Raw genomic sequence first — 27,607 nt, 5'->3', positions numbered from 1 at the left:
CACAATTCAGGACTTTGTATGTAATTAAGCAGCCCAAACATTTCTCAAGGCTGTCCATCTCCTTGATGCTTCCACAAAACTTGGTTTAAAAAGCAAAATGACAGGATTATTATATCCAGAGTGGCTAAGGACCTTCAAGATTATCTAATTCAATCCCCTCCTTTTATAGCTGAGGAAACTGAGGTCCAGAAAGGGTGAGTGACTTGTTCAGGCAATCAGAGATGAAACCAAATAAAACCATGCTGATTTGCCTGAAAATCTAGAAAATTTGTTCTCTGCCTCTATAATCTCCTTTCTTTTTTTTTTTTTTTAATGTTTCTAAGCAATTTGACTTGACGAGTATGACTGCTTGAAGATCATTTCAGAGGTTATAAATAAGTGGCTTACCCAGGTTTATTTCAGGCTATCATAAGTGGAAAAAATAAGAAATCACAAGTCTCCCTAACTTGTATCAGTTGGACTTGCCTTATCAAAGAATAAATCAACTTATACAATACAACAAGGTTTGTATCTAACCTTAAGAAAGGACATCTTTGTGGCATTTGGCCTTCTCTTGTTTGGGTTATTAAATGGATCTAGGATGTTAGTAATTGGTGACTAATGCTGTGTGGACAGGCCTAACCCACCCCCTCCCATCACACATTAATGAAAGGCTCCCACAAGATGAAAGGATGATTTCTAAAGTGTCTGTTCCAGTGGCAGCTGCTGCTTTCTCTCACACCTCTCCCTAGACAGGGCCCTGGGCTCCCTAGAGTTATCCCAATGAGTTACCTTGTTTCTTTACTTGCTCCAGGAGCAGGTCCTTCATTGCTGCCTCTTCTGCAAGGTCGGAGGGGACTTCACCTTCGCTATTCACTGCAGCCACACTAGCTCCATGGTTAATGAAGTACCTGCACAGATGAGACCCAGGAGTAACTATCTATGTCAGGCTGAGACCAATTTATAGTCATGTACCAAAGGTGAGAGAGAAGTTTGAAAAATTAACAGAAAAAGGCATCTGGTTTGTGATTCCAAAGTCTCAAGGTGTTCCATGTTTAATTTTTTGTTATCTCTAGAACCTTCAATAACGAAAACACAAGTTTTCTTCCTTCCTTTCAAGGTTCTATGGCAACAAACAGGATATTTTGCAAATACTATTGAAAATGTTTAAAAAGAAAAAGAAAAACCAAAATCTCTATGGATGGATGTGAAGCTTTCTGAAAACCATAAGAAGTAATATCATGTTCCCTCCCAATGCAAGTTTCCTAAAAGACAATTCCTTACAACATCTTGGAATAATTTTGGCACAAAAGCCAGAAAAGACACAAGGCAACTTTTTTTTTCCAATGGGTACATTTAGCCAATTGGCTAATTTAGCCAATGGGTACATTTGAGGGCAAGAAATATTTTTTGTGGTCTCAATTATGTGCATTTAAGGTATTAACAACTGGACAGGAAGAACTGTCAGAAGAGTACCCCTCTCATAAAGCTGTTCCTCTTCAGAGGTTGCCCCCAACCCTCACCATGAGGAAGCTTAGCAAAGGTACAACATAGCTATTTATATCACTTAGAAGAGCTTGGAATCAGCAGACAGAAAATCACCAGGCCTCATAATCCATGTTGCCACTCTCCTCTCCAGATCCGGGGGCACTGTCATCAGACCTTCCCGTTCCTGGTGAAGACTCCTAGGTCTTGCCATGCAACCCAGAACCACCCTCTTAACACTTCTAGACTTTTTAATCTACCCTCTACTTTAAGTGTCTCACTTCCTTCCATTAGAGTACAAGCTTCTTGAGGACAAGGACTGTCGTTTTTCTACTTTTATCCCCACACTGAGCACAGCATTTGACACACAATAAATATTTTTTCTTTCATTAATATGTAGTTGTATAATTCAAAGTCTGTGAGGAATTTAATTGGCCTCTATGAATTAGGTTATGAACTAACAAGAGGGCCAATAATGGCTGGAGTAGCAATTTAGAACTTAGAAACATCTGAAAGCAAAAAAGTACTATTCAATTTGTACTACACACCAGCTTTTCCTATGTACCTAACACACAGAAGGAACACAATAAATGTTTGCTAAATGAATAAGTATATGCCCACACACAAACTGACTCCAGTGTGAGCATCTATTGTTTTCTCCTCGAATGATATGATATGCACTTAGATCTAAGATACTGAGGAGCAGCCTTTAAGCATGACCTGAAATTAATGAAAGGAAAATATGGCCTCATTTAGCACTGTCCTCCAAAACTACCATTGTAAAAGGAAAAGGGAAAAAAAAAACTTTTTAACTTCCACTCTCCTTAAGCATAATTAATGTAAGTCTATGAATCCTTGCATAATTTTAATTTGTTCTTTCTAGGATCTTCAAGGCACCTGGATAGTCAGAAGCACTGACACATGCTATTGGCATAATAAATATAGGTAAGGGAAGAGATCAGAAGGGAGAGAATGAATGTGAAGGGCAGAGAAAAGAAATATAATTGAGGTTAAACCTTTATGTTTTAATATTACTATATAATGTGCAAATAAGAGAATTTATTTAATCCATTTAAAATGAATATGAACACTCAAACATAGTTCCTTCTTAGAACAGTTCTTCCTATAAAGAGAGAAAACAAAATTGTTTCTTACTTTCTTTGACCTTGAAATTAAGGGTTCACCATGCTATTTTTCACTTTTTGGGGGGAGGAAGGTTGATATATTCTTCCACAGAATTATTAAAATAAAACATGTTTTACTGTCTCAGGGGGAAATGTGGAATTTGGAGCTCAAAATTTTAAAAAACAAAATGTTGAAAATTGTTTTTACATGTAATTGGAGGAAAATACTGCTAAAAAAAAATAAGGGCTCACAAGTACCTTTTCCAACAAGACTACAATATTATGAAGGACCAAAAGAATATAAGTAGATGACTAAGGACTGACAAACAAAAGAGTTTATATAATTTCTGACATAAAGCTGAAGCATAACTTGTCAGAAAATAGTTTTCAATTTTTTTTAAAAACGAAGCCATATACTATAGAAATGAATAGTAACAGTGAAATTCAAATCCCCCCCATAAGGATAAATCTAAAGACAAATGAATTGTAGCATAACACAAAGAATTAACTAAGTAGCTTTTGTGTAAAGTCAGCTCATCATAATCCGTCTTGCACAGATCCACTGACCTCAACTTGATCCTAGAAATGGTAAATAAGTGATTCATTTCACACTAGGTAATTTTTCTGAGGAGACAAAAAGGACTGAGAAGTTTCATATTTATTTCTAAGACACAAGTGTATTTACCCAAAATGTCAAGTTAAAAAAAAACACTGTGACTGATTCAATATAAGATCAAAGGTGGATAACAAGAGATCTGATTTAAAATTATTCTTTTGCACAGATTCCTAAGATAAAAAGAAAAAGAAAAAAAAAAAAAAAAAAAAAAAGGAAAAGTCCATGTAGAAAACCTACAGGCTTATCATGTGCTTACTTGTTCCTTCTTCCTTTTGGTTTCATTCCTGCAGATACCTACGCTTCGGCAGAACTCACTTTTCATAAGGCCATTTCACAAGCAGCCCAGGCCATCCACACTCCTTCACACCTTTCCACCTGCTCCCCAGGTATCTTCCCCAAGTACACATCATTCCCTGCCCACTGCTCTCCCAATCCAGATCACTCTAGATCAGATGCTCTCCCATCAGAATGTAAGGTTCTTGCATGCGGGACTTTTTTGCTTTTATCTAAATCCTTAGTGAGGAAGACACTATGTCGTCCTCATAGTAAGTGCTTAATCTATCCTATCTATTTATTTGTGGAAAAGAATAAAAGGTAGCTAAATTTAATGAAATTCTATAACTCAAAAATCATGGATGTAGTTTCTGGCCAAAACTGAAATGCCAGTAGTAAGGAAGTTTATATGATCCACAAATTAATCAACTTTTTATTAAAAGCAACCACTAAGAGGAAATCAACCTTAATTAATTCTTAGGCAGCAAAAGCTAACATACTTGAGCACACTAGAGATTCAGAGCCAAGAGGGGAGATGGCCTAAGTGATGAAGAGGTCACCCAAAGGGGGATACCCTGGAGTGAATATACTGTTTGTGTCTGTCTGTTTGGGGGACAATCCAAGCTGCTTGCTCCCAGCCAAACACCAATGCCACCATCTTCTTTTGTTCAACTTCTCCCATAAAGCATCACAACAATTCCGTGGGGATCAGAGGTAACTCCAATGCCGCAAAATCTAGATTTTGTGGGAAGGATGCCCCTGGTCTTCACACAGTCATCAACAATACTCTTACTGCGTGTTTGTGGAACAAGACGAGCTCTCAACACGTTAGAAGGAATTTTCAATAAACAAGCTTAGTTTAAACAGACTTAATATTCCAATTCTTTTTCACTACAAAATCATTATAAGTTCAGATCACAATCTTAAAACACTAATCTAAGATATATTCCAATCTTATTTTGAAGGTGATTTTCAATCACCAATCTTTCTCCTTTAAAAAAAAAAAATTCTTAGGGCAGTTAGGTGGTGTAGTGGATAGAGCACCAGCCCTGAAGTCAGGAGGACCTGAGTTCAAATCTGGTCTCAGACACTTAACACTTCCTAGCTGTGTGACCCTGGGCAAGTCACTTAACCCCAATTGCCTCAGCAAAAAACAAAAAACAAAACAAAACAAAAAAAACAACTCTTCTAGTGATGCTTCTTTGCCTCAAGGAAGACAGGTAAAAGTTTTTGCTTGTGCTTATGAAACAGAATTACATGACTAACATGGAAATACTGTCTTGTCCTTTGCTCACTAAGTTTAGGTCTTTTCTTTTAATACTGACTAATGTGGCTTTTGGGCTATTTAGGGAGCTGTCCTTCAATCTTTGGGTTTACTTCTTTTGCTTTAAAATATATTTATTCAAGCTTATCTCCATGAAGTCCTACTTTGAGATCTCATGGTTAGCATGCAACAGCTATTAGCTTGCTTAAAAAAAAAAAAATGGTTCCAAGTACAGTCCAAGCAAGACTTCTATTAAGGATCAGTCTATAACAACTAGAGGGAGGCCTTATCACCAAAATAATGAGCCAAGTTAGTCAATTTGAGGAGAAGAGGAAACAAACAAACAAAAAAATACAAATAACTTTTAGTTCTACATAATTCCCTTCTACTTTTATAGTTAAGAGTAGGAAAAAAAAGAAAATAGATAATACCAAGAATGACAGTTTTTGGGCTGTCTATAAATACATTAACTTAGCTCTTGGTATTTTACTAAAGAATGGACAAACTACAAGGGGAAAGGACTCCTATCTAGAAAACAGAGGTGAACTGAAGCTAAATAAAAGGATGGGCCACATTCTCCTGGGAAAGGCAAATCAAGTCTCTGGTTTTATTGTATAGTCAAAGACAAGAAACATAATTTCATGGAGCATTTGATCATCTTACATTAATAGGAGTGCTTAGATAATAAGTATTTGCAAAAAGATCATCTTTTTAAACAGCTGGTTTTAAACATTGACATTGGTTAAGAAGAAATTTTATTAAAACTCAACAAGACCATTCAAATTAAAACACCATATACCTTGATACATAATAAATAATAACTTTGTAAGAACTGGATGAGAGTGAAGAAAAATATGGTTTAGTATTAAGAAAGAGGTCAAAAGCTTTTGTTCTATAAAGAATCCTCATTTGTAAACATTATAAAAACATTATAAAAAGGTGAAAGAGAAAGTTCTGGATGTGATGAATACCAAACTATCACAAAAAAGAAATTGATTATATTTTAACTGGCAGGAAATGACTCATTATGTGGGAACTATTCATGAATCAACTGTCTATGATTAGACCACTGACTTGTTAGAGCAAAGACCAAAATTAACTGAAGAAAAAGAATAACATAAAAATGCCATAGTATGCTGATTAATACAATTTTGTAGTGCATTTTACCAATCAGAGACAGTTAGATGGCATGTTGCATGGATCAATAAACTTAAGAATCAAGAAGAATTGAGTTCAAATTTGGCCTTAGACACTTATTAAAAGTGTGTCCATGGTGAAAATCCCTTAACCTCTGCCAGCCTCAGTTTCCTCATCTGTTCAATGCCCAATAAAAGCACCTGTCTCTCATAGTTGTTATGAAGATAGAATGGGATATATTTGAAAGAGCTTTGTAATACTTAAAGTGTTATGAAAATTCTTGCTATTAATTACTATAACAAGGAGCCCCAAAGGACCTGGAGCCAACTCTGCTACCAAATACTTGATTCACCTACCAAGCAGGAAGATATGAAAGCTGGGGTCAACACTGGTTTAGAACACAAACTAGTTTGTAAAATTTTATAGAGTATGGTGAAAGATCATGAACAGCTGCCAAAATCATTATGTCTCATAAAGGGAGGAAGGAAAATGGTAGGAGGAAAAGCAAGTTGAAAGAGAGCACAATGGGGAACATAACAAAACAAGTCCTCCCCAGGACACTGAAAGACAAATTAGGACAACAGAATAAAAGAGCTTTGAATCTATTAATGAATAGATTTTTCAGCATCAAGGCCCAGCGGAGCCACCATATCTGGACACTAATATTGTAGGAACTATCCCAGGATTACGATGTTTGTGCTTCTTCTGTCAGCTCCCTGCTAGATTTAATTCAATTTTGAAATAACCAGGAATTAATTTTAAAAGTATTTAAAGGTAAGATATCAAAGGTGTGGAAGAAATCTTAGCCTAAGTATTATTTTTTAAAAGGTGACTAAGAGACATCATAATTATCAACCTATTACTACTTTCCTAGCTATTTAAAATTTTTATGAAAATAATCCACACATGGATTATTACAAGGACATCTTTTTGGGGGCCATTTAGATGGGAACAAGCAATCTTTTACAGATGATATTTCATAGTAATGGACACTTTAACCATGACACAAATAATCAGGCTGAAGGATAGGGAAAATATAAGATCACACTATACTTGTCAGTTAACTATTAAAAAAAAAAAGAGGTTAATGTGCTACAGCACAATACTATCTTAATCATTCTCCTTCAAGAAAGTCTTCCATGCATATATTATGGGTTACTCACTGAACAAGAGATATTCAACTTCTGATCATTAATATTAAAGAATAAAACAGAGAGACATATTGCTAGGGGTATTCACCACTGTCAGACTCAATCCATTATATCCTGGATGAGAAGTTTCTGAAATATGGTGAGGTTCTCCTGATATTCTTCCTTGTGGATGGCATTACATGAATAATATGAAGCCCCACACATTACAGGATCACCAAAACAGAATCCTATAATTACTCTTAAGAGTTTCCTTAGTGTTTAATCTACAACGTGCAATTGAATGGAAAACTAAGAGTTCATCTATCACTATGTGTAAACTCAACAGATACTGCATATGGACAAATAACTGAGCCCAGAACAGAACAAGTGTAGACTAAACTGTCTTTGAGAAATATTAAAGTTCTCTAAATGACTCTAAGTATCTCCCTTTTAAAAAGGCTCAATATTTGTCTTTTTTTTTCTTTTTCTATTTTTCCATGACCAAAAGCCAGTAACAAGAACAAGAGATTACCTATGTTCTCCATTGGTATTATCATCAAGCCAGTGTCCCAAGACACAGGGAGATCATTCTGATGAACTTATGAGAGGACATGGGTAAGCATTTCCCAGAAAGGGAAGCATGGAAGGTTTAAGATCAACATCACTAAAGGGAATGAGTGTATCAACTATGATCAAAAATACATCTGAATATTTGAATATATAGGTTCCTAGAAAAACACGGTAAACAGTATCATCAGTTGTGTGATCATCAACTGTGACTGACGTGTCTTTTCTCAGTAACACAGTGATTCGAGACAAGTACAAAGATTTTCCACATCCAGATAAAGAACTAATGGACTCTGAATGCAGATTGAAGTATATTTTTTTAAATCTACATTATTCTTTCTTGTGTTTTTTTTCTTTTTATTTCTTCTTTCACAACTGTGATTAATATGGAAATGCTTTATATGATAGCACATGTATAAACTATATCAAATTGCCTACCATCTTTGAAAGACAGGAGGGAAGAAAAAGGAGGGGAAGAAATTGCAACTCATACTCTTGTAAAAATGAAGACTAAAAGCATCTTAACATGTTATTGGGGAAAAAAATTAAATACCATCTAAAAAAACTTTTTTTTAATGAATGTACTGGTTCAAACAAATTTCTGAGCCTACTGCCATTTGTGTCTGCCTGTAAATATCAACAAAAAGACTCCAAACGTGAAACAGAGAAAGGAGTTGCATCTTTGTAACCAAAAATACCAGATCAAATTCTAGATAAATCAGAATAAATAAAAAGTAATTGTGAAGCTGCTCTTATCACTTAGTCTTCTATCAAACGTCAAATGGCAACAAAGATAGCTGAGAATCAAACTGGCAAAAATGACATAAAGTAGAAAATATCAGTGTTGAATTGGCTGTAGAGTACAAAGTATAGTCATGTAGAATCATGACTTGCTAACAACCATTATGAAATGTAATTTGCCTTTTTCCCCAGAGGTTCCCTTGCTAGGTATATCCTCTAAGAAGGACAATAGCAAAAAGAAAGTGCTCATACCACACCAAAATATTTATAGCAGCACTTTTTTGGTGATAGCCAAAAACAAGAAAATAAAGAAAATGTTCATAGCTCAAAGGAAAATCAAGAGAAACACAGATTAGCAAAACTGCTTTGAAAGTAATGTAGTTTATTTTTCTGTTGTACTTTATATTGGGAAATGTCTTGTGTGTGTGTGTGTGTGTGTGTGTGTGTAATTCAGAACAAATTTGATAGCCATTATCACTTGGAAAATGTCTAAAAAAAATGTGGTATAAGAATGCAAAAAAATACTGTGCTATAAGAAATGGCAAATTAATGTAGAGAAGCATGAGAAGACTTATGCACAGGCAAAGTAAAGTAAACAGAACAAGAAAAACAATATAAATGCAAGGACTATAGCAATGTAAATGCTAAGAACAAAAAACAATTAATGAATGTTTAAGAAAAAGAAAACAAAATTAAATAATGTTTTTATGATTACTGTGGTAATAATAATAGCTAAAATTTATAGAACAAGCTTGAGAATAGTAAGTCAGGAAGCTGCTCTCAATTTCCCTCAAAAATTACCTGAAACCAAGCTTCTGAACACAGTCTAACAGAATGAAACCATTCTCCAACTCAAGACAGCTTAGAAGGACTTCAAGAAAGATCAGATCAGTCTCTCTAGGGTGAAAGGGGTCCTCAGTTCAGCTTAGAGTGTCCAGGAAAGCCAGTGAGAGAGTCTTAATCACAGCAGATCAGCAACTGAGACCCTTAGTCCTGGCTCAGTAGAGGAGCACAGGATGGGGGCAATCTCTCCAGTTTTAGTACAAAAGGCTTACTTTCACTACGGAAATCAGGTTGTTTCCTGGAGAGAGCAAATAGAACTACAGCCCCCCTCCATCCCCCTACCCCCCACTATGAACCAATCATCAAACACAAGGGGCCCATGTGCTTAAAGGCAAGACTCAGGGGTGCATGGGAAGCTTGGGACAACGCTCCCTTTACCCCCAAAGCAAAGCTCAACCATAAAACACAAAAGAGGGGGGGGGGGGAAGAAAAGGAAATAAAATGAGCAAGAAACTGAAAAGAACCTTAACCACAGAAAGCTATTATGCTGATAGGGAAAATCAAAACATCAACTCAGATTGATCTCAAGCACAAAGAGGCTTCTTGGAAGTTCTTATAAAAGACTTTAAAAGGCAAATAAGAGAGGTAGAAGAAAAAATGAGAAAAGATACAAGAGAGAGTCAATAGCTTGGAAAAGGAAGGGAAAAAAATTGCTAAAGAAAACAACTGCTTTAAAAAAATATAATTGGCCAAATGCAAAAAAAAAAAAAAAATTCACTGAAGAAAACAATTCCTTAAAAAACACAAAAGACCACATGCTAAAAAAAAAAAAATCCACTGAAGAAAGCATCCCCTTAAAAAGCAGAACTAATCAAATGAAAAAGAGATACAAAAACTAACTGAAGACAATTATGTATTAAAAACTAGAATGGGGCAAATGGATGCTAATGGCACTATGACACATCAAGAACCAGTCAAACTAAAAAGAATGAAAAAAAAATGGAAGAATGTGTAAAATACCTCATTAGAATTTAATAACTCTTTAAGTTTTACAAAGGACTTAACAAATATTACCTCATTTTATGCTTATAACAATCATTTTGTAATTGAAGAAACTGATGGGGATGGAGATTAAATGATTTGCCTAGCTTCATATACTTAGCAATTGTATGAGCCCACATTTGAACTCAGGTCTGTCTGACTTCAAGTCCAGATCCCTAATTACTGTGAAATGTAGCTGACCTAGCTATAATGACCAAACAGGATCTTAAAAAAGAGATTTGTGAAAACACTTTTCCCCACTCCTTTGCAGAAGAGAGGGTCTAGAGGAATTCAATAAATGCTGTATTTAATGTCAGATTTTTCCATATTTTAGGACATATAAAAAGGCTCTCTGAGAGAGGATAAGGAAGAGGAATAAGTAGGGAATACAAAGAGAAATATAAGTGATATTTAAATATGATATCAATAAAATCTATTTTTAATGGGGGAAATATTTCAAATGAAAAACTAAGGACTCATCAGTTGGCATTAGCTGATTCAGCAATAGTAACTCGCTATTGTCTTTGTTATTTATAATTTATAATAGTTAAATCCATTAATAATTCTAAAGTTCTGGAGCAGGAGTTGAATAAAAAAGGTATAGAACATACTGCCGCAAAGAACCACAACTATTGAAACTCACTCACTCTGCTATGTTAAGATAGCCACAGGAAGCTGCTGCATGAAGAGGAGTCCAGCCCTCATTGTCCTGCTGGTTTACATTGGCTCTGTTCTCCACTAGGAACTTCACCATGTCCAAGTTTTCATCAATACAGGCCTGAAAAGAGGTCAAAAAGCCAAAAAAAAAAAAAAATCAATTTTGGTTTCTAAATATTGCTAGGCACTAAAATTCCCCTTGCCTTTCCCTTTTGCTAGTCTCTGTCTCCCTCTCGCTCCTCATCTATTCATCTAATCTTTCCCCACCTCACTTCTAAGAATGAATACTTTGTCTTACATTCCAGATTCCTTTAAAGGCTCATGTAAATTCTGGTAAGTATGAAATCACATTTATAGCTAAAAAGCAATTTGTATTCCAGAAAACACTTCTAGAAAATTCAGTTAGTAACATGAGTAATCGACATTAGTAGCATTTTAAGATTTATAAAGCATTTTAAATACATACTCATTTGACTTTCACAATAATCACTATGAGATGCTATAGGTATTATGATTTCCATTTGATAAAGATACTTCAAGAGTCTTAAAGAAATTAAGTGATTTACTTGGCCTTTAACACAGTGAGTATCAAAAGTATGATCTACACCCAAGTCATTCCTGATGATTATCTCAAATTCTCTCTCCTAACCTATACTTCTTTCAGCAAAACACAGAAAGGAAACTTCCAAATTCCACCATAAAGAATCAACATTTTTCAGAATCATCCAGTATTGATTTCTACCATGGTAAAATGCAACTTAATATCCAGCTCACCCAACCTAATTTAGCACCCACTTCATGCAAGGTTTTTATATAGTGCCAAACTAGGAACCATATGGGAATGGGGGGAGGAGGGATATGCTTAGGGTACCTCTTGGTTTTGTACCTGAGGTCATTTCTATCTATGTGAGGATGGGGTAGGAAGGATCAGGCTATAAATCCTCTCCTGTTCTAGGAATTAAGCCATAGCAATGTGAGCCAACTAAGGCCATGAAATTTGAAGAAAAGGTTAACTATAGAACTCAGAGAGTACAATACTGTCAAGGCTGGCATTATGGCCAATAAAATTGAGAATTTGTGGGAGAAATATTGATCTTAACCATTATCAGAGTTCTGAGTTGAGAGGAAAGCTGATAGAGTGGCTATAGCATTGGTCTTGGAAGTTAGGGGGACTGGGCTTTTAGTTCTATCTCAAGACACTAACTAGGTAAATAATACAACCTCTCTAAGTTTCAGCACATACTTCAAAGGGTTGTGGTAAGAATCAAACAAGAAAATATATATAAAGTACATCGTAGACCTTAAAATACTATAAATGCATATGCTTGTATTATTAATACTAGCTCAATCACTAACAGTTACTTTAATTAAGTTGTTTAATCTTACTGTGCCTCAGTTTTTTATTTATAAAGTAGGAAACCATTTGCTCTTTTTCTCACAATTGGTGTGAAAAGGTTTTGAAATTTTTCAAGTGCTCTATACATACAAGGTATTGTTGTTGTTTTAAAAGTTGTGATATTGAAACCTGGACTCTGATTTAGTCTGATTTTTTAAAAGAAAATACATAAGCAACTTCATCAAATTTATAAGAATACAAGTTATTCCCCAGTTGATAAATGGTCAAAGGATATAAACAGGCAGTTTTCTGATGAAGAAATCAAAACTATATATAAAATATGAAAAAATGCTACAAATCATTATTGATTAGAAAAATACAAATTAAGATAACTTTAAGATACCATGTTATACCTATCAGATTGACTGAAATGATAAAAGAGGAAAATAGCAAATGCTGGAAGGGATGTGGAAAAATTGGGACACTAATTCGCTATTGCTAGATTTTAAATTGATTCAACCATCTTGGAAAGCAATCTGGAATTATGCCTAAACAGTGTGTACCTTTGTCCCAGTAATACCCAATTCTATTAGAACTATTCCCCAAGGTGATTAGGGAAAAAGATGAAGAACATGTATAATATAATATATTTATAGTAACTCTCTTTATGGTAGCAAAGTACTGGAAACTGGAGGAATGCCCTTCAATAGGGGAATGACTAAACAAGTTGTGGTATATGGTTGTAATGGAATACTACTGTGCTGCAAGAAATGATGAGCTGGATGATTTTAGAAAAACATGGAAAGACGTAAATGAAATAAAAAATGAAACGAGCAGAATCAAGGGGATGTTGTACACAGTAATAGAAATATTGTCATAAGAACAACTAATTCATTTTGAATAAATACTCAAATCAACTATAAAGAACCTATGAAGGAAGATGCTATTCAACTTCAGAAAAAGAACTGATAAACAGAAGTATGTATAGTATGATTTTATACGATTTGTGTTTAATGGAATCTTTCTTTAGGATGGTATTTAGAGACAAGGCAAAAAACTAAATAGCATAAAACAACAGAAAACTTGGAAGGAAGCATAAAAAAGCCGGGCAATTTGAAAATGATGTATGGTATTTATAACATAGTTTTTTTTTTTTAAAGTAAACAGTATGAATATTAATATATCCTTTTATCTTGCACTGTATACCTAGAAATATTCTTTTTTTTTTCTCTTTGTATTTAAATTCAAAATGAATAGAAAGGAAGGGAAGAGAGGAAAAAAGAGACAGACAGACAGTGACATAGATAAGAGGGAGGGGAGAGGGAGAACGAATGAGAACACACAGAGAAGGAACAATACAGATATTTTCAGTGATAACCATACACTATCCAAGCAATCACTTCTAAGTTGAAATGGGGAAGATCTTGAATAGAAGAAATATTTTAAAGATTCTCTGAAACATGATCTCAAATGATACAACCGAAGATGATTGTAGTCTTGGTTGGCTATGAAAATCTGTCGATCTGCAATTCCATTTAGAGAAACTTTCTAAATAATAGTTCTAAGTCACCCATACATCAGAGACAGAATGACTCAATCTGAGGGAGAAACATCCATGGCTTCAAAGAAGGATGGAAGAGGGGGAGAAAATAGTTAGAAAATTTGCACTGATTTTTTCAATAATGATTGTGCATTTGGGAGCATAACATGGGTTGTGACACACACAGTTAAGCCATTTTTTAAAAAAAAAATTTAATAGCCTTTTATTTACAGGTTATATATATGGGTAACTTTACAGCATTGACAGTTGCCAAACCTCTTGTTCCAATTTTTCCCCTCTTACCTCCCACCCCTTCCCCCAGATGGCAGGATGACCAGTAGATGTTAAATATATCAAAATATAAATTAGATACACAATAAGTATTCATGACCAAACCATTATTTTGCTGTACAAATAGAATCAGACTCTGAAATATTGTACAATTAGCTTGTGAAGAAAATCAAAAATGCAGGTGGGCAAAAATATAGGGATTGGGAATTCAATGTAATGGTTTTTAGTCATCTCCCAGAATTCTTTCACTGGGTGTAGCTGGTTCAGTTCATTACTGGTCCATTGGAAATGATTTGGTTGATCTCATTGCTGAGGATGGCCAGGTCCATCAGAACTGGTCATCATCTAGTATTATTGTTGAAGTATATAATGATCTCCTGACCCTGCTCGTTTCACTCAGCATCAGTTCGTTTAAGTCTCTCCAGGCCTTTCTGAAATCATCCTGTTGGTCATTTCTAACAGAACAATAATATTCCATAATATTCATATACCACAATTTATTCAGCCATTCTCCAACTGATGAGCATCCATTCAGTTTCCAGTTTCTAGCCACTACAAAAAGGACTGCAACAAACATTCGTGTACATAAAAGTCCCTTTCCCTTCTTTATGATCTCTTTGGGGTATAAGCCCAGTAGGAACACTGCTGGATCAAAGAGTATGCACAGTTTGATAACTTTTTGAGCATAGTTCCAAATTGCTCTCCAGAATGGTTGGATGTATTCACAGTTCCACCAACAATATATTAGTGTCCCTGTTTTCCCACATCCCCTCCAACATTCCTCATTATCTTTCCCTGTCATTCTAGCCAATCTGACAGGTGTGTAGTGGTATCTCAGAGTAAAATCTCAGGTAAATCTTAATTTGCATTTCTCTAATTAATAATGACTTGGAGCATCTTTTCATATGGTTAGAAATAGTTTCAATTTCTTCATCTGAGAATTGTCTGTTCATGTCCTGTGACCATTTATCAATTGGAGAATGGCTTGATTTTTTATAAATTAGAGTCAATTCTCTATATATTTTGGAAATAAGGCCTTTATCAGAACCTGTGACTGTAAAAATGTTTTCCCAGTTTATTGCTTCCCTTCTAATCTTGTCTGCATTAGTTTTGTTTGTACAAAAACTTTTCAGTTTGATATAGTCAAAATTTTCTATTTTGTGATCAGTAATGACCTCTAGTTCTTCTCATAAATTCCTTCCCCTTCCACAGGTCTGAAAGGTAAACTATCCTATGTTCCTCTAATTTATTTATAATCTCATTCTTTATGCCTAGGTCATGAACCCATTTGGACCTTATCTTGGTGTACAGTGTTAAGTGTGGATCAATGCCTAGTTTCTGCCATATTAGTTTCTAATTTTCCTAGCAATTTTTGTCAAACAGTAAGTTCTTATCCCAAAAGCTGGGGTCTTTGGGTTTGTCAAACACTAGGTTGCTATAGTTGTTGACTATTTTATCCTTTGAACCTAACCTATTCCACTGATCAACTAATCTATTCCTTAGCCAATACCAAATGGTTATTGCTGCTCTATAATATAACTTTAGATCTGGTACAGCTAAGCCACCTTCATTTGATTTTTTTTTTCATTAATTCCCTTGAAATTCTTGACCTTTTGTTTTTCCATATGAATTTTGTTGTTATTTTTTCTAGGTCATTAAAAACGTTTTTTGGGAGTCTGATTGGTATAGTGCTAAACAAATAGATTAGTTTGGATAGTATTGTCATCTTTATTATATTTGCTCGCCCTATCCAAAAGCATTTAATATTTTTCCAATTGGTTAGATCAGACTTAATTTGTGTGAAAAGTGGTTTGTAATTTTGCTCATAAAGTTGCTGATTTTCCCTTGGCAGATAGATTCCTAAATATTTTATACTATCAGTAGTTACTTTAAATGGACTTTCTCTTTGTAACTCTTGACTGTTGGATTTTGTTAGTGATATATAAGAATGCTGATGACTTATGTGGGTTTATTTCATAACCAGCAACTTTACTAAAGTTGTGGATTATTTCTAATAACTTTTTAGTAGAATGTCTAGGGTTCTCTAAGTATACCATCATATCATCAGCAAAGAGTGATAATTTGGTTTCCTCGTTGCCTATTCTTATTCCTTTAATCTCTTTCTCAGTTCTTATTGCCAAAGCTAGCATTTCTAATACAATATTAAATAGTAACAGTGATAGTGGGCAACCTTGTTTCACTCCTGATCTTATTGGGAATGGTTGCAGTTTGTCCCCATTACATATGATGAGTTAAGCCATTTTGAAAAACAGGTAAAAATATATATGGGGAGAGAAAAAAAGAAAGAAAGGAAGAAAGAAAGAAGGAAGATGAGAAAGGCAATAGACAGGAGAGAGGAGAGGAGAGGAAAGAAGGAAAGAAGGAATGGAGGAAGGAGAATAGGAGATGGGGGAAAGAGAAGGTAAGGGCAGAGATAGGCTTTTCCTCTGAAAAATCTAACTAGATGTAGATATGACATCTTAGTTTAGATGGTTCTTCAATGGGGAAATCAATCTTCTGGAAACAAGTCCCTTCTCATCTCACTATTTTTTCTAAGAAATGCTAAAAATATGATCTGTGAAAAGTGCTGATTAATCTGTAAAGAAGAATGCTTGAATAAATCTCAAGTATTTCAAGGAATATTACAGTCATAATGAACAAATGTTCTCTTCCTCATTCCCCTTTCAAAAAAAAAAAGGATTAAAAAGTTAAAAGTATCTTCATCCTTCTCCAAGTTGTAACTTGGAGAACTAACTCTCATGACTTTCTCTACCATGCCATTCTTTATCCTGAATGCTTATTCTATCCCTGCACTTCACACACTGGAAGTACCCTCTGGCCTCTCTCTGATTAGCTGCTCTCTCCCAGAGTATTCATCTATCTTAAGAAAAATGTCCAGGTCAATTATGTCTTTGTTTCTCTCCAGGCTAAATGTCTGACTCTCCCAGACTTTATCTACAAAATCCCTATGCTGAAAGATCCTCATCTCTTCTTCCTCTCCTTTAGCTTCCTTTTATGTTGTCTTCTTTTGTAAGCTCCTTCAAGTCAGAAACTGTTTCTTTCTACCTCTATCTATATTCTCAGCCCTTGACCCAATGCCTAACACATAGAAAGTACTGAATAAATGGTTTTTTATTTAAAAAAAAAATACTACAGAAGGGTTTCATGTTAGCTTTCCAGTAGACCTTCCTGACCATAGGAATTCTAAGGCAGAGAGAACACATTGTAACAGAGATTTCTGGAAGTGACATCTTGGGACAGCTTAGTGAAAGTACTTCCTGAAAATAGGCATGATGAATATCAGTAAAGTTTTTCAGATATAAATCAAGAACCATTAAACTACAAAAGTATCTGTAACAAATGGATTAGAAATTAGTCAGCATTCACTTTCACTCGTTACTGAAAAAAAGCTTTCACTAGCAACTTTGTACTTAGATTGATACCTTCCTTCAGGATTAACCAATTCATTCTCAATGATTTCTCATAACCAAGATGCATATCTTGTTCTCTTTCAAATAACTGACAAAACCCCAATTTCTTCAGGAAGATTTCTTAGAGGATTAATCAACTCTCTTTCATCCTCTCCACCCAAACACATAACTCACTCCAAAAATACCTTCAACTCTCCCAAAGGGCACTCATACTTAATTTTTCTGCAATATAAACATTTATTTTCATTTAATTTATGCTTCTTATTATTCATTTGTTATTCAATTGTTTTTTATGCTTTATATTATTGTTTTAGGCAGACTGTTACTCAGAGATTTATTCCATAAAATCATTAAGCCAAAATCAGTGATGAAGACATTTGAAGTGATAATGGTTATGTCTATAGATGAGTATGGGTCCACAAAGAAGAAACTGCAACTAAAAAGGACAGAACTAAAACTTGCAACTTTCTCTTTCCATGATCATACCTCTCCAATATCAAAGAGGTCAAGTGTGCTAACTCCTTCCAAGTAATTGCAAGCCAGAATGGTCATTAATGGCATCAGTTGCCATTTGCTAGCCTCTGACATAGCCACAAAATTTCTTTCTTGGCTTTCAATAAAGAGTTTCAAATACTTAGTTTCAAATAGCCACAATAATGTCAGACAGGCCTTTGGGAAGTAATGTAGTCAAGATCATTATTACCCTTTGAAAAGGACAGTTCCCCAAGTAGGTAAGAGTAGCTAAGACATAAACTCTTAACAATACAGAAATATATATCATCCTATCCAGCCCCTTCCCTCTTTACTCAAATTTCTAAGTGTATCCCCCCTCCCCTTTTGAGAGGACGTTATTACATAATGAAATTAATAAATTCTGAGTTCACTTGGAATGTTATAGGGGAAGCATATCAATATTATTTGGGCAGAGAAAGAATCTATTTTGGAAAAAGTGAAGGGCCAAATGCTTTAATCATCACCCAGATGCTGTCCACAAACTAAAATAAAATTAGCTGTGGTAGTTCCAATATCTTACAACTAGCCACATCTACAGGCAAGTAGCAGAGACAACTGACTTTATTTTTTATTTCCTAAGTATCTCTGCTTAAAGAAGATAGGTGAATTCAAAATGTCTTTGTGTTGGTATGTTTTGGGGTGCATATTTTCAAGCCATTTCCATATCTAGTATTTTTAAATGGATTTACATGCTATGTGTATCATGGTTAAGCTGAAGTCATTATATAGAAAGATTAAACAGTTGTATGACACTCACACTCATAAAATACTACAGGGAATATATTGTCCTCTGTTCTCTGGTATCCAGAAAGAGGAACATGACTAAAGCCATTGGGAGAGAGGAATGGTTCTCTGAAAACCTTCTCAAATGAATAACTACTAAATTTAGATGCCCTTCCACCCACTCTATTCACAGCTGTGCTGCTGACTCACTGGCTGACTGAAGCATGGCAAAGGAAGCAGACTTGCCCAATCACCTCCAATCTACAAAATCACAGCCTGAAAAAGAGTCTATAGACATGTAGTATGAACACTTGCTTTCACACTGAGCTATAATGAACCATTAAAAACAAATGGATGTCTTATACTTATCAAAAATTTCCAAGAAAGGAGATTCAACAAAATCTACTCCCAGTTAATCATCTCACCTTGCCTACTACTTAATATTGGAAAAATTCTTCCTTGCCTCTAACCCAAATTCTTCTGACTGAGGTTTAAATCTGTTTTTTTGTGCCATCCTAAGAATATGTTAACTACCAGCCAGAAAATGAATCTTTTACTTTTAATTTTCTTTTAGGTTCCTTGAAGAACCTGAAGAGCTTGCTAAGTCAGAGAAATGTAAACTCTCTACCATTTCCAAATTAGCATTTCCAGCCTCTCCTCTGGACATTCCAGATCTTTAAAAAAAAAAAAAAAAAAAATTCCAACAGCTTAGTGGATATCTTCACCATCTTGAAGTCATCACATCCAAAAGTGAACTTATTAATTTTGCCCCCAAGCCAAATACCCCTTATGAGTTCCCGATTTCTGCCAATAGTAATACAATCCTCTCAATCATCAAGACTAAAAGAGTTCTTCTCTTCAGCTCCAATGATCATATTTTTATTCCTCTTTATATTATATTCATTACCTTGCATGTAGTAAATTTTCAAATTAGTAAAGTAATAGTTTAATCTTCCTCATTAACACAACATGTTTCCCTGTCAATAATAAACTGAAAGTATTTTCTCCATGTAAAAACTTTGGCTTTATACACAGAACAGGTATGAAACTTCATCAACCGTACCTGGTACACACTTCTACAACCAAAGGCAAAACTGCTGACAGCTAATCAGCACCAGGGTTAAATCTAGGAGTGCAAAGGAAAAGTCTGCACAGAACAAAGCCTCCTACTTTCTTAAAATAGCCTGCAACTGTCACCAGCACCAAGTGCCAGTCTGAGAAACTGACCTTGTCATTGTCTCTCAGGGCATTGCTTGCCCTACCTGTTCCTGCCACAAAATCTGTCTCCTCTCTCCACCGGTCACTGCTTCAAGGTGCTAAGACATTGCTGGTAAGGGCAGGAGAGATGCTTTATGTAAAAGGAAACTGGCATTTTCCTGACTCTTGACTTCTCTGCTCAGAACTGTCTCAGTTTCAGTAGATTATACTGATATGATGCCTTGAGAGATGATACTTCCTACAACATGTCATCTTTCTCGTGTCTTTCTATTATTCCATTCTGTACTCTGGCAAAATTCAAAAGTTTTACTGTATCATCATAATCCTAAACTCATAAACTGAAAAGAAAACATATTTTCTTTCATTCAAATGTTTTTTAGCAAAGCACAAAATTCCCAAGCCATGATGATAAAATCAACAGGATGGTCAGGTACTAAGCAGGTCACCAGGGCTGACCAGTACCCAATTAAGATAAAGGTTAGCTTGAACTTTCTACCAGTGGCCCATATTGCTCAACCAAGTTCTATCCAATCAGCACAGAACATGCAGAGACCAGGGCTAAGTAAACAGGAATTTATATGTATTTGTATTCTATCCATTTGATATGATTCATGCTTTCCCCCATCACTTCATGCATTAATATGGAACAGATGTTGGTAATCTACAGCAAATTTGATTTTCATTGGTACACTGTTTTCGGTTTTCACATCCCACACCCTCCTGATCAAGTTGGTAATAGCATTTCTTGCCTCTCCCCATCCCTATCTAGATATGACAGAAAGAAAGAGATCAGAATCTTGACACAACATTTTTAAAAGACTGCTAATTCTAGGCATTGACAATAAAGAAATTCAGCTAAATTCAACTAATTCAACTAAAAAAGTTGGAAAGCTTTAGGCCATACTTAAATTCAGGTAGCATCCCGAAATCAACAATTCCTTTAAAACTGAGACTCAAAACATGAAATCTGTAAATTTGTTTCTTTTTTTTTTAATATTTTGATAACTAATTTCAATATCACTGGTTTCATTTGTACTACTACATATTTTATTTTGTGCATTTCTGAGAAAGAGGTCCATAGGCTTCTACAAAAACCTGGTCTTGGTTCTTTAAAAAAAAAAAAAAAAATTCTTCGATGAAGGCACCTGGTTAGGGCCCACAAAGAAAATGAAACTGAAATTGGATGAAGTTGTGTTGCTTGATAGTGAGTAAGCTATGAAACTTAACACCAATGAACCCACCTTCCTTCTTTCAACTCCCAACAAATTCTAATCTCTACTCTTCATAAGTCAGGGAAGCTTCCTTTCCCAAAGTATATTTGTCAGTCATTAAACAAGTGCCTACCATGTACCAGACACTGTGTTAAGCACTGGAGCTGCAAATGTGAAAGTTCCTGCCTTTGAGGAGTTTACAGGCAGAGAACAAGCAAACAAATACGTACAAACAATCTAAATTCGAGATAAATTGGAGAAAATCAAGAGAGGGAAGGCAAAAGCATTTAGAGGGAGCAGGAAAGACTTATTGTAGAAGATAAGATTTAAATTGGAACTTGAAGGAAGTCAGGGGGGGAAAATGAGAGAAACATTCAAAGCATGAGGGACAGCCAGTAAAGATGTTTTGAATCAGGAGATGGAATGCTTTGTGAAAGGAAAAACAAGTGTCACTGGATCTTAGAAGGTGTTAGAAGGAGAGGGGCTATGTAAGACAACTGAAAAGGGGGACTAGAAGATGGAGAATTTGTACTACAAACAGAGAATTTTCTATTTGGACCTGGAAGAGATATGGAATCATAGAGATTTAATGAGGAGTTGGGAGTTGTTCAGATCTGAGCTTTAGGAAGATCTCTATGACAGCTGAATAGAAAATGAACTAGAATGGGGAAAGACTTATGGCAAGAAGACCAATCAGCAGGCTACGACTATAGTTCAGGTATGAAATAATGAAAATCCCCTAGTATGAGGGAAGGAATTAGGGAAGAGAGAAAAACTGAGGCTAAAATAAGGATATCAAGTCAATAAAGCCAGAAAATGTATTATCACAAGTTATCACTGGCTAAAAGAAGTTGATATACATGCTGATGTTATACAGCCATTATCCTTCCAAGCTTATCTTTCCCCCTTCAAGTGGTAAAATACTAAAACCATAGTTTAAGTGAAACTCATACAAACCCATAACATCTCACAGATGTCAGAGGCTTATCCCCACATGAAAAACACACAGTCTATATGATCATAGCTAAATATCCTATAAGTGAGTCAATAAGTCAATCACCAAGCATTTTTAAAAGTTTTTAATGTAAGGCACTGTGATAAGCATTGATGATACAAAGAAAGGCAAACATAATTCTTGACCACAAAAAGCTCACATTTTATTGGGAAAGGCAACATACATAAAAATTGTACATAAAAAATACGTACAATGTAAATAGAAAGTAATCTCAGAGAAAAAGGCACTGAGGAGCAAAAGTAGCTGGGGTAGAAGGAAGGAGGAAGAGGTAATTGGCAAGTCCTTTTGCAGAAGATAGTATCTGAGCTAAGTCTTGAAAACACTCAGGTTAGCCAAGAGGGTTGGGATGAGGAAGGAGAGTATTCCTGGACTTTGGGTCAGCCAGAACAGAGGCACAGAAACAGCAAGAAGACCAGTGCTGCTGAATCAGAGATCCATGGAAAGGAGTAAAAGGCCACTTGGTTTCCAGATGGAAAGAACTATGTCTGATCACATATTTAGTGGTCAGGCAGGCTCTGGGCACAGGACAAAGAGAGGGCCAAAAGATACACAGAGAGGAAAGAATTTCTCAGATAACGTCACCATGACTAGGATTTCTGTTTCTAGTTAGCACACAACCCCCCAAGACTACTCATATAAGACCACTCCGGCCTTAAGAACAGCAGGTATTTGCATCCACTTTGGTAAAACAAAGCTGTCATCTTCTCCATAAAGTGGCACTATTGTGTCTTAAATCAGTGATGTTTCAAATGTCCTCTTAAAATTCTGCTAACATTTTTATCCTAGGATGTGATTCCAGGGACTCCAAGGCTCACTCTTTCTTGCCAATCATACTTATGAAAATCAAATGAAATAATATTTATAAAGTCCTTAGCACCATGTCTGGTACATAGCAGGCACTTAAATATTTTTTTTCCTTTCTTCCCTCTTTCTATACTTTCTATTCTTTTCCCACCTAAGCCAAATGAAGCCTGTACAGTTGTTCTTGTAGGCACCACTTCCAAATTTCTTTATCTTACAAAACTGTTGGGCCAAGGTCTCCCTCTTAGTATCAAAACAGACCTTGAAAGGAGTATAGGGAAGAATTGGAAAGAAGAGAAGGAAGAGGAAGAAGAATGTGAACTACATTTGGAGACAACTACAGCATAGTCAATAATTCACTATCAACACTATTAAAAGAGACCAAAAAAAAAAAAAATCAATGTTTTCACAGTCCTAATCTTGAACACTCTACCTTGTTACTCATTTAAAACCTTCATTCTGGGGAATAATAATAAAGGAAGTAAGCATTTATTAAGACCCCTTCTGTGTCAGGGCACTAAATTCACACTGAGATAGGACTAAATGACCTGACCAGAACAATAGGCAGTACAGTGATAAACAGGCCTTCCTAACTTCAGGACCAGCGCTCTTTCCTCTTCTCCCCTAGCTTTCTCATTATTCTCATTTTAACAAGGAGGAAACTGAAGTGGACCTGAAGCTGGACACTGAGGTGACCTGCCCAACATCTCACAGTTCACAGCTGTCATAGATGAGTTCTTACTAGAACATGGCTCTGTCCTGATAACAAGCCCTGGCTGCAAGGATGCGGGGGAGAGTATGCGAGCTTATCTTGCTTGCCCAAAGAGAGCCGAGGAAGTTACCTCTGCCTCCTTTTTCTTCTCCTCAGGCCATCCCTGAGGCTGCCCTCATGTCCTCCCTCAATATCCCCATTGCTTTGAAACTCACCTCAAAGACTATCTTCTTAGGGCTACCTGGCTCAACTACAGTCCCCAAAATAGAAAGCCAATAGAGATAGGTTCTGTCTCTTATTTACATGGTCTAGTAATAAGAGACTGAGAAGAAAATCTATGAAAGTAGACTTGAGGCCAGAGTCTATCACTGATTCATATTACTAAAAGAAATAGGTTTAGGAATCCTTTTGGACAATCAAATTCCATCTACAAAATATTTTGCAACCGAAAATCTTTAATAAACCAACAAACATTTCTGAGAACCTAGTTTATTTCTAGAACTATACATTGTCCAAACCTAACTTCTTGTCCATAGGTCTACATTTACAACTGTTTATTAAGAATTTCCACCTGAATTGTGCTACCTGTAAATCAAATTTACCTTGTCTAAAGTGAAATATGACATTATCCTTCATTTTCTATTTCCTAATTTTTGTTTTTAATAAAATAATGGCATCATTATGCTCTTAGTCACACATGATAGAAACCTGGGTCACACATGATAGAAACCATCTGACTCCAAGTACTATGAATCACAATGTCCCTTACAACTGCCCTCTCTCCTTTCAATACTGCTGCCACCAGACCAATCCAGGTCTTCATTTCCATTTGCCAGAACTACTGCATATAACCTCTTACGTGATACATATTCTCCAGCTGTCTCTTAATTCCAATTCAATAACTTCACTTCAGAGTGTAGTGGATAAAATTCAATTATTCTATTTGCTGTGGTCCAAATACATCCTAATGCTTCTGTCCCATGTCTATATTCATACATTATCTTTCTTCCTAAAAGTTGATCCCTTCCTTCCAAGCCAATGATATTTGTCCAATTCTTTTTGCTCCTTCCAGGGCTACTTCAAATACCATTTCCTCCAAGAAACATTCCCAGATCTCCAAGTTACAAATGATCTCTTCTTGGAACTGTCACAGCATTCTGCACCTCTGTTATGTAATTCTAGTATATTTTATATTATTTGTTTATCTATAACAACATGTATTATTTTAGTATCTCCAGTAGCACCTAGTAGTTGTTATTAATAACATGTTTCCATAACACCTTAAAGTTTACAAAGCACTTTTTTTCACAACAAAGTATTATCATCCCCATCTCCAGAAGAGGAAATTGAGTTTCAGAGAGATTAAGGGACTTGTCCAGAAGCATAAAAGTTAGCATAGGAGCCAAAAATAAAACTCAGTTCTCTTGACTCCACATTCTGCCTCACTTGATGGAAAATTTTCAAATTTGTTCCTCCTAAGATCTTGGAGAACAATTAAAGGAAATCTAATGGCAATCAAAGTGTCTACTCAAAAGATTTCTTCATAGAGATCAGAGTCTTGTTTTTTAGAATCCTTTAACAGTAAAAGTCTGGCTAATCTAGATTACTTCTCAGATCATTCTTTCCTTTCTGAAATCACCCTAAGAAGTATGTACAATAAGTTTTAGAAGTGAAAACAAATTAGTCTGCAGGCACTGAGCTTAGTGGCAAAAAACACTAGATAACAACCCATGAGACTTACAGTAAATTATCAATTATCAATGCTAGCAGAAAGGAACAATGATATATATATATATATATATATATATATATATTTCAAATAGCAGATAATATAAAAAAAATCACTTACTTGTAGCATTTACTATCTCATACAGTCATACACTACCCTCTTTGCCCAGCTCTCTGGTACTACCTGGGTAAAGCTTCAGAAAGTAGCAGCAACTCCAAAAATTGGTCAGGGCAGAAAAAAGAGAGGGAGACCTCATGTCCAAGGGATAGTGGAGATCTGAGTATCTGAAAAAGGCTTGTAAGTTTTCTATTAAGTAAAGAGATTTTCCTAAATCCTGAAAGGAAAATAAGCAATTTTCCTATCTTCTCCAAAGTTGAATATTTGTTTGCAATGAAATCCAAGCCACATGATTGAACCATATAAAAGATGATCAGTATGAGAAGTTTGCCAAGACTTTTTCGGACCTCATTGGTGAGGGATAAGGAAAACAATATGTGTCACCTTGTTCCTATGAGGGGCTTTTCTTCCCTTCTTTTGGCATGACCTCAAGTCCATGCTACAAGCAGCTTTACCTATGGATCAGAGGTCACAGGCCATTACGGCAGCAGTGCAGCAGAAGGTGTGTCTTAACCAGGAAGCAAGTCACACAGGTGCTAGTGCATCACTACTTGAATAACCTCAGTTTGAAAAGCTTTTCATCTTTTCAAGGTTTTCATCTTTTCCACTGTATACCTTATCTTTGTCCCTCTTTACATCATAATGATATTGTAAAAAAAAAAATCTTTTTTTTTTCTCATCTAGGCCTAGAATTTCATTGAGATAAGGAATTCCTGGTGAGGAAAATCAATGTCATTGATCAAATCAAAATCATTTTGTCAATGCAGAACAGCAACTGGTCGGAAACCTAGAGTTTAAGAACTGAAATTGGTAAGAGCTGGTACAAAGTCACATAACCCATATAAGCCACAGTTATTCTCCCATGCTGCCATAAAAAACATATATTCATATATGTATACTTTGTATTTTTTCTCATATTAACATGACTACAATCATGATTATCAACTGAAAACAGAAGTGTGAATTAAGGACATTAAATCAGTAATATCTGACATAAGAATATGTAGCTTATATGGCAAATATCTAAAGTTTAATCCATAATAATGCTTTTAAAATATTATTATGTAATTAAATCATCAAATTTTAGAACTATAAAGGAGCAAACTCTCATTTTACAAATGAAGCAAGTAACATGATTTACCCAAAGTCACAGATAATGACAGGGCTAGGAGCAAACACAGATTATCTGGCTCGGAATCCAGAGCTCTCACCATTACACTTGTGCTGCCTCTAGTACTACGATCAAGGTTAATGGCACTAGTAAGCAATTTCAGACTGCCCCAGAGACATCAAAGGAAACAGAGACCTGAGCCCACAAGAACAGAAACAGCTCCAGTCATGAATAGTACAAATATCAGCCTCAGATATTTGTTCAGTCTATGGCCTAGGATGAGAAACTAATGAATAAAATTCAAAGCATAAATATGGGGTTCTCATGGGGTATAAGTTTAAAAAAAAAGAATCAGAAGAGAAGTCTTTGTCTGGCCCAACTTTCCATACTCTCCAGGGAACATTAATCAGTGTATCAAGAGTATTTGCTTGAGCCAATGGCAAGGGAAAGAAATGTTTTCTCAGGAAAGCAGAAATTTAATTAGCCAATTTAGAGTTATCTGCACAACACAATAAGCCGCCCTTACCATTCTTGGACTGCTGGTCTCTACAGGGCAATAGAGCTCTATCACTCTGAAGAGCACTTTGAAGGCCATCTATGACATTGTGCCCATTTGACAATATGCCACACACAACATTTTCTCAGCTAACAGAAGGATCCTTGTACCCAATAATGCTATGCTGACTAGAACCTGGCACACCACCACCAAAAAACCAGTGGGTTCCTGGGAGAGGACAAGAAGGAAAGGGAATTGCTAACCTTTCAAAACAGCTAAAAATACTTCGAGAGTGAAGATTTTTCTATATGTGATTGTAGTCCTCCAGCACACAATAAAAGTGGTTAAATGATCCTATGTAAGAGTTTAAATCATAGGTAACAACACAAAAGTAAGATGATGCAAAAATCTATTATTTGTCAGTGATTAGAGACATTTTGTCAAACCTGAATGGGCTGCTGGGGAAATAATATGTCAATATGATATTTTTAAATTCCATTTTTCCTTCTTCAAAAGTGATTTTTATCATTTAGGAAAGAGTAATACCAATGTTGGTGGAGGATGTA

General features: G+C 35.5%; 1 protein-coding gene across 8 annotated transcripts in view; it reads right to left on the bottom strand.

Annotated features, from left to right (window-relative positions):
- The window catches only part of PPP1R12B (protein phosphatase 1 regulatory subunit 12B), a 233,711-nt gene that overhangs the window by 160,655 nt on the left and 45,449 nt on the right, over nucleotides 1-27,607 (bottom strand). For 7 of the 8 annotated variants that reach the window (XM_031937143.1, XM_031937144.1, XM_023501872.2 and 4 more), the window contains exons 2-3: nucleotides 10,788-10,918; nucleotides 772-890 (exon numbers count right to left, since the gene is read on the bottom strand). In XM_031937143.1, coding sequence (XP_031793003.1) covers nucleotides 772-890; nucleotides 10,788-10,918 — 250 coding nt within the window. The remainder of the gene's footprint in view (nucleotides 1-771; nucleotides 891-10,787; nucleotides 10,919-27,607) is intronic. The other variant, XM_031937147.1, reaches the window with a different exon arrangement.

This window comes from Sarcophilus harrisii, chromosome 4 (assembly GCF_902635505.1).
Source record: "Sarcophilus harrisii chromosome 4, mSarHar1.11, whole genome shotgun sequence".
NCBI lineage: Eukaryota > Metazoa > Chordata > Mammalia > Dasyuromorphia > Dasyuridae > Sarcophilus > Sarcophilus harrisii.
This window is presented reverse-complemented; position numbering and strand designations above follow the sequence as displayed.